Source organism: Tiliqua scincoides, chromosome 2 (assembly GCF_035046505.1).
Source record: "Tiliqua scincoides isolate rTilSci1 chromosome 2, rTilSci1.hap2, whole genome shotgun sequence".
NCBI lineage: Eukaryota > Metazoa > Chordata > Lepidosauria > Squamata > Scincidae > Tiliqua > Tiliqua scincoides.
The window spans coordinates 265,239,380-265,247,438 of NC_089822.1; the positions used below are offsets into that span (position 1 = coordinate 265,239,380).

The following is an 8,059-nucleotide window of genomic DNA, read 5'->3' on the forward strand; positions in this document are numbered from 1 at the left end:
GCAGTGTTAGCATAGATCAAAGCAGTGTTAGCTACCACACAAATAGCCACCAAGCAGTGGGGCTAGAGGGAAGATGTCTGGCATCTTGAAATGACCTTTACAGAGAGTACGTGCAAAATGAAGGTCCAAAACAACAGGTAAAATGCAGGTGGAACACAATACAAAGATTATTGAGGTCACAGTCACTATAAGAAAGTACAAAATATAAATTCAGACAGGAGTGGGATAAAAAAAGACAACCAAGTTGCATTCAGCTGGAGACACACAGTGAGATGATCTCTTTTCCTCCCTGGTTGTGTGACTGTGGGGGGGTGGGGGGTGGAGAGATCACATATGCCAAGAGTTTGAGATTTCACCACTTTAGAAACATGTATTTGGGAGTCACAGAACAGGCTTTACTATTGATTTTGTACACAGAGGTTCTGGAAAACACTTCCTCTGGGCAGTGGATGATGCCAGCATAGGGAGCTGGTAGTACTGTTGTTTGGTATCAGAGTCCATATTGCACTTAATGTTAAGATATAAAAGAATTGGGAAGGGAAAAAAATAAAGAAGAAATGGGGGAGAGAATAGTGCGCTTAATGAGAAAAAAAAACATGAGATTCATCAATATCAGGTATATCATGCTTGTTACATACAGCAGGCTGAATAGAGTTCATGGCACCTTTGGGGATGGAAGTCATCACATTTAGCAGGAAGTGACATCATTAAGCAGAAGATGGAAAGAAATAAGCACTTTGCAGACATAGGAACTCATTAACCACAAATGACAGAAGGAAAACATATGCAAATCTTGAGCATATCTTCGAGATAAGGGAGACCCCAATTGTCACACTGAGAGAGCCCAATAGTCACATGGACTGCTCTTTCAGACTTTTCCACCTAAGCTCCAATGGAAGCTTTACTCACACTCCCACAACTTCTAAAGTTCCTCTTCTGTGTGGGTTCTTCGATGCCGGCTCAGGTTTGAGCTCCGGCTAAAGCTCATTCCACAGTTCAAGCATTTATATGGCTTCTCTCCTGTGTGGGTTCTTTGGTGCATAGTCAGACTTGAATTCACACTGAAGCCTCTTCCACACTCCAAACATTTATATGGCTTCTCCTGTGTGTGGATTCTTTGATGCACAGTCAGGCTTGTGTTCCTACTGAAGCTCTTTCCACACTCCAAGCATTTGTATGGTTTCACCCCTGTGTGAGTTCTTCGATGATAGGTCAGGTCCCAGCTACGAATAAACCTCTTTCCACACTCCAAGCACTTGTATGGTTTTTCCCCTGTGTGGACTGTTTGATGAAAGGTCAGGCTTGAGCTGTTACTGAAGCTTCTTCCACACTCCAAGCATTTATATGGTTTCTCCTCTCTATGGTTTCTTTGATGCACAGTCAGGTTCCAGCTCCGAATGAAGCTCTTTCCACACTCCAGGCATTTGTATGGTTTTTCCCCTGTGTGGGTTCTTTGATGATAGGTTAGGCTATGGCTCCTACTGAAGCTCTTTCCGCACTCCAGGCATTTATAGGGTTTTTCCCCTGTGTGGGTTCTTTGATGCACAACAAGGTCTCCATTGTCACGGAAGCAGTTTCCACATTTCAAACATTTATATGGTTTTCCCCCTGAGTGGATTTTGCTCTGTTCAGTAATATTGAATTTACAACTTTCCCTGTGCAAAAGATGCTCCTTCCTTCCCTTCCCTTCGGGATGTTCTTGTCGGATTGAGATTTCATGGAGGTCCGTCAAGGTTACATCTTTGTCAACAACAGATGTTTTGTCAACAACAGATATCATCCAGACAGATGCTAGACTTTCCTCCTGCCTTTCTGATCTGTTTTGGTCTCTGAACTGTACATCAAGGATGTTCATTTTCAGTGACACCCCTCGTTGAGTCCTCCAGTCGTCACTGTCCTCTCCGTTGCTTCCTGGAACAGAAAGAAAAACTGATTTGGCACCACAGTATAGAAATGGACCTCTAATGCACACACTTAGATGGGTATATAGTCATCAATAGACCCGAGTGGATTAATTGGCACTTAGTCCCAGGAAAGAATGTACAGGACTGCTCAGTGACCAGTTCTCAGCTGTAGGGGAGAATTGGCACAATTTTGGAGACGTGGGAATTAATGGCTTGACTAACATTAAGTGAGCAGGAGAATTGCTTATTTTTATTAAAACAATGATATACTGCATTTATTGTGCTAGCTCAGGTGAGAGCCCCGTCTGTGTCTCACACTGGCCCCCAGATGCTTCTGAGAACACAGACTAGCAGGATGCCTCTTGATGATGGTATTTCACTATAACACTGTAAGATCTGTTCAGCCTTGTGTAAGTAGGATGTCTAGTAACAAAACAAAATGAGTGGAACCGGTCAGCAAACGGGGCCCCTCTGCCTGGGAGCCTCACCCTGGCGCTTGACCTTAGCAAGCAGGCACATTTCAGCCTCTGCTTGGCCCCCTTTCGGCCCAGAGGAAGAAAAGTCATTCAAAGCCAGTCTTAAAGAATACAGAAAGAAGCTTCCAAATCAGAAGCAGCTTGTCTTTCACTGTGAGTTTCCTCAGGACTAGAACCGAAGAGGGGGCGGTTTTCCCCAACCGTGGCTGCTTGGCTTGTTGGAACCTTGCCCGGTCTCGGGATGGAGGCAGCTTTGTCGCTGTGGAGGACAACTTTTCTGTGGATATGTCAGAAAATGGGTCCTCCCCAGGGATGTGCCATAGCTAGACTCGAGTCCCAACTCCCCACCCCTTGACTCGACTCATGCTCAAGTCTTAATGGGGGGCTGTGGGGATTCATCCAGAGTATGTTTGGGACTCTATGTGACTCGAGTCCTGTAGTAGAGCAGAAGCGTTGAGCTTTGAACTGCTTTAGCATACTTGGCAACCTAGCAGACATATCTGCGTTTGTGCAGAGCAAACTCTGCTGGCCTTGGTACTATGCTGAGTGTCTGAGCCCAGTGCTGTAAACAACAGGATGAAATAGGAAGCAGTCAGACCTTAAGAATGTGTTGCCAGCTAGAAGCTTATCAGTAACCTTCAGTAACCCTCAGTATTGCACTGTATTGCTTCATGAGCCAGAAAGTGAATAAAAAGGGCTGAGAGGGGGCTGGTCAAAGAGTTTTCCCCCCTGCATCTACCTTTGAAGCCTGCCTGCCTTCTCCTTTTTTCTGCCTCTCTGACTCCTTGCTGCTTCAGTTCCTTCCCTCAACCCTCAGAGTGCCTCTGCTCCGTGCACTCCATCAAGCAACAAGGCTCTAAGCCTTGTGTGCTTCCCATGCCATTTGCTACAGAGTCCCAAGTCTTTTTGGTACATGTGTCAGGTGCAAAATGGAGCTCTTGGAATGTGCATGTGTGTGTGAGTTCTAATATTCCCCTGATGTCCCTATCCCATCTGTAAACAAGGCAGGAGGGGGTGGGATGAACAGTGTGAGTGGGGACAGAAGCGGCAAGAGGGATGAGGGTCACATGCAGCAGCTGGAGGGCTTATCAGTATGACCCAATCCTTTGCAGCTCTACTCAGAAGTAGTTCCATTGCAGGGGTCATTAATGCGCCTGCTGCAGCCATGCCATGAGTTTCTCCTGATTGGCTAGGAACTGCGTCCCTCCCTGCCTTCTCTCCTCACCTGTCCAGGGAAAAAACCTTTCCTTCATCCAGCGGTTCTCAAACTCCAAGAGAGTTTGAGCCCTGCAGTAAGTCCTTGCGGAGGAAGGGGGGAGGCAGCAAGGCAATCACCAGGATCATGTCACTGTGAAGGGGCACAGGGGCTTGGCTGGACTTACCAGAGCCTCCTGCAGCCTCCTGGGGGTGCGGGGAGCCCTGCACCAGCCTCCACAGTGCCCCCCAAAGCGCCCTGACATTGAAAATATCAATCGCAACCCACTTCCAGTTTGCGACTGTGAGACCGGAAGTGGGTCGCAATCAATATTTTCAAAGAGAGTGCTCTAAAACATTTTGGAGCACTCACAATGGGCAGGGCCCCTATTCCACACCCACATTAAATTGACAGGTCATCAGTACCAATGGGCCATTTTCGGGTCCTAGTAGAGCTTTCTGGGGAGACTTGGCACTGGTTAGGATGATTCAGCACAGTACAGCTCTGTCATTCCGATCTCATCACCTGCAAGCCAGGACAGCAGCTTGGCTTCTGCATTTGCTGGGTGGGGCTCATTTGTGACTTTCTTCATTTAAAGTCTGATGCCCTTGAGGAAGCTGTGATGCAGGGAGGGAGGCCCAAAGCATCACTCACTCCAATCACAGTGGCACTTTCAGCTGGAGGTCAGCCTAGATGCTCTATCGGCCTGCAGGTGATGAGAGCAGACTGGCAGGGATGTACTTTGCTCATCTTAACCAGTGCCAAGCTATGCCACAGGGGAGGAGAGTTTCTATTGTGGCAGTCCCCATTGAGAAAGCACATTCTACTGCTCTGCTGCTATGAAGCTCCTGCTGCATTAAGCAGTCCTGTGCATCAGCAAGTTACCTGCCGATTCCTCTTCTTCCTGGAGATCGTGGAAAAATTCACACTCCCCTTCTTCCAGCTGGGCAATGAAGGCAGGCTTGGAAAATGCCTCTGAGAAAGAAACAAGGAGATGAGATCCTTCCACCGACATCATATCAAAACTTTCCAAAGCCACCTGACTCTGTGTGGCCCCCAGTACCTAAAAGGGAACGAAGTGGGAGAAGGCAAGAGGTGAATGTGCTGCAGGACTAACTTCATGTATCCCAAAGTATTGGTCTGGCTGATGGGAGTTCAAGCTCACTGCTCATGACAGCTGGGTTGAATGACTAGTTGGGAATCCAGCTTGTGGGCAAAACCAGTCACATTCCTTCCACCCACCTCTCAGCACATGGAAGGGAAGCCTCAACCAGAAGGCCAACTGTTTCCCTCCACCTCCTCCTTCCCCGGCAATTCCCTCTATATAAAGAGACTGGGAATCCAGGCAAGCTGAGAAGGGATGTGGTCTTCTGCCTTTGCATCATCTGAACATGACTCTCACTGGAGCATCACAGCAGTCCGGAGCAGACACAGCTTAGTGGTCAAGAATTTGCTTTACGTGCAAGAGATCCCAGGATCAATCCCTGGCACCAGCTCAGGGTAGAGCTGGGAAATGTCCCTGCCAGAACCCCTGGAGTGCTGCTGTCAGTCAGTGTAGACAGTAGTGAGCCAGATGGGCCAAGGGTCTGGCTCAGAGGAAGGTAGTTTTCCTCTGTTGCAGAACTCTGTTAATGCCACCTTGGACAAGCTCAGGCTGAGAGGAAGAGCTGCTTTAAGGGCTAAGACAATCTTGAGCTTCCCTGTGGCATCAGCCAGGCCAAGCTTGCTCAGCAACAGAGACAGAAGGGCATCCTTACCCTTCAGAGAGGCCACAGTCCCATAATTCTCCAGCATGACTTCCCTATACAGAGCCTTTTGGCTTGGATTTAGCAGAACCCATTCCTCTGCAGTGAAGCGCACAGCCACCTCCTCGAAGGACACCAGAGCCTGGAAGGAAAAGACAGTCTATCCTCACAAATAATGTCCCAGTCTTTTGACATAACATCCCCCTGCTCTTTTGCCCACAGTCTGAAAAGAGGAATTAAGTTAGGATCAATGGTATTTTCTTGCTGCATATTTGGCAAATCAGACCAGTGGTTTGCCTGGGTTTTTTCTCCACTCCTTTATGATGAAATTCCTACAGTCCCTAGAATCCCTGAATTATATACATGCCTGAAGGAGGGGAGCAAGAAGTTGCAGCCAGATCCCAGCCTCCAGAGGGGGCAGCTGCCAAGAACCAGGAGGACTGAGCAGCCAGGCAGGCATCCCTGCAGCCCTGGCAGTTCTTCTCGCCAAATGGGGGACTTATAGGGATACTCTATTGCAGCCTTTCTTGGTGCCAACTTTGACATTGCAAAGAAGCTTTATTGTTCATTACAAAGATAGAATTAATTATGTTGATTTGTCCCTGTGCAAGCATCCTCTTGCAGACACCCATCTAAAATAGCTGTGGTGAACAGGGTAAAAAATGGTCAGGCTGGATACCATTTTGTTAGGCCAGAAGGCATTTTAGCCTGCCCTGGGAAATTAGTGATGCTTGGAGACAGTTGTCACAGGAAGGGATTGTCACTCCCGGATTGGCCTTTTCAGCCACACTAGACGCTGTGCCAGAACCACCTTTCAGAGCGCGATACCAGAGTCTTTCGAGACTGAAGGTTGCCAATACAATACAAGGAGACAGTGCAAAAAGCATTACTGGTCTTTTCAGTAGTAGCTGAACTTAGAAGTCAGAGAAGGCAGCCCTTGGGCTGGGCAATGAACTACCCAGTTAAGAACAATGTGCAGCTGTGATTCTCCAGTTTGGGGGGGGCGGGGGCAGAGTAGGACTGCATCAGCCAATGAGGTCATCTTCTAGAAGCTTCACCCATTCTGACCCTCTGGTTGGCCAGAAGTTACCTTTCAGGTACATAAGCCTACTGCTGGGGCAGGAGAGAGACTGGCCTTTGACCATTCCATCAAGGATCCCTGTGGAGACAACGGGTGGAAGAATCCCCCTTTGCCTACGCTCAGGAGTCATTTAGTTCAGGTGAGTGTTAGGAGTAGTTTTACGGTTCTCACACTGTGTGTGAACAGTACTGATTCTCTTAAGTAACAGAGGCTGCAATCCTAACCATACTTTCCCAAGAGTAAGCCCCATTGAACAAAATGGGGCTTACTTCTGAGTAGACCTGGTTAGGATTGTGCCCAAAGGGTCTGATCCTATCATACTTTCCAGAGCCCTGAAAACCACAATGCAAAGGGAACCATAATGTTCCCTTACTGTGAGGAGGCCTCCATGACTGCTTCTCCACTGCAGGATGCAGCACATGCCCCATTGGTAGGGCTGCATTGGTGCTGACCAGTTGGATCAGATTGGGCCCTAAATGCCCTTTTTGTTCATGTAACATTTCATGTAGTTGAAAAGTGGTATATAAATACTGTTAATAATAACTGTATTTTTGTTCTTTAACAAATCATCAGTGTTGTGTGTGACTCCTAGAAGGCTGGGGAGTCACACTCCAGCCAGTGCAATAGAAGAACCCCCTGATGCCATGAAAAGGGGAGAGAAAGGGATTCTGGACTCCACGGAACGTCTGACAAAATGCAAGACTGGCTTAATAATAGGGGACAAATTCCAAGATTGACTTGGTCAACTGACCAGCATTCCAACCCTTGGAGTTTTTTTGTTTTGTTTTTTTTTGTTTTTTGGTGCTCACACACACTCTTCTTCTGAGGGGTCAAATATGATTCCTTTCAGCCCCAGACAAAAAGGCTTCCTTCAAGGCCTGAAAGAAAGAAGGAGGCACTCAAGCAGTTTCTTGTACGTTGCCCTGATGATCTGCCCTTTACCTGAGCAGGCCGCATAGCTGCCAATTCTGGTCCTCTGAAAAGAGGAGACGGTCCAGAATGTTGCCCCGACGCCATCCCACTGCCTGTGTGGGAGACAATGGGAAGACTTTCACCCTTCCTGCCCTTTTCAAATGTCCCTTCCGTGTGCAATTTCACACTATTTCCTTATTTGCTCCATAGCTCAGAGTTCTGATCCAGAAATACCCCAGTGGGGTGAGTCCCACACATCTTCATTCACGTTCTTCAAATAAATTCTTCCTTCTGCCACTTTGTCCCTGTGTCCTCCCCCTCTGCCCCTAGGCACTTTCCTCTCCTCCTTGACATCTCCTTGCAAAACACAGAGCCTTTCCAGGCCTGCCAGGATCTGCCTTTCCTGCTGCATTTTCTGCCTCAGTTCCTTCCTCCTGTTCATACCCTTTTATGAAGCCCAGACCCTAAGACTGTCCTTTAGCAGCATGCAAGGCAGGTGCTGTGTCAATTTCAGGTGATGTCCTGTAACTGGGACCATATGAGTTGATGTGGGGGAAAATCTGATTTGCAGATACAGGGGCCGGGAGTCCTGTTCAATGGGGGCATCCTGCAGGGCTGTTTCCTGGAACAGACGCTTCAGTCCTGGGTGGAAGCTCATCTTCCAAGAAGCCCCCCCCCCCAAAAAAAAACAACACACACACACCTTGAACGATGCAGATGTTTTGACACTGGTTATGTGAGGACAT

General features: G+C 47.9%; 1 protein-coding gene across 1 annotated transcript; it reads right to left on the minus strand.

The window, feature by feature from the left end:
- Positions 1-343: 343 nt before the first annotated feature.
- On the minus strand, positions 344-7,674 carry LOC136640464 (zinc finger protein 558-like). Its single transcript, XM_066615619.1, has 4 exons — positions 7,344-7,674; positions 5,333-5,462; positions 4,461-4,550; positions 344-1,911 (listed from the first exon to the last, which is right to left on the minus strand). The coding sequence occupies exons 1-4, from the start codon at positions 7,416-7,418 to the stop codon at positions 923-925; spliced, it is 1,284 nt and encodes a 427-aa protein (XP_066471716.1). The 5' UTR covers positions 7,419-7,674; the 3' UTR covers positions 344-922.
- Positions 7,675-8,059: the final 385 nt, after the last annotated feature.

What these genes read in the sequence shown, in the direction of transcription:
- LOC136640464 (XM_066615619.1), bottom strand. Translation starts at nt 7,418, where the DNA reads ATGGCGTCGGGGCAACATTCTGGACCGTCTCCTCTTTTCAGAGGACCA. An exon ending in GACTGTGGCCTCTCTGAAGG is followed by an intron (nt 4,551 to 5,332) that starts GTAAGGATGCCC and finishes TTTCTTTCTCAG; the next exon opens with AGGCATTTTCCAAGCCTGCC. An exon ending in GGAAGAAGAGGAATCGGCAG is followed by an intron (nt 1,912 to 4,460) that starts GTAACTTGCTGA and finishes TTTCTGTTCCAG; the next exon opens with GAAGCAACGGAGAGGACAGT.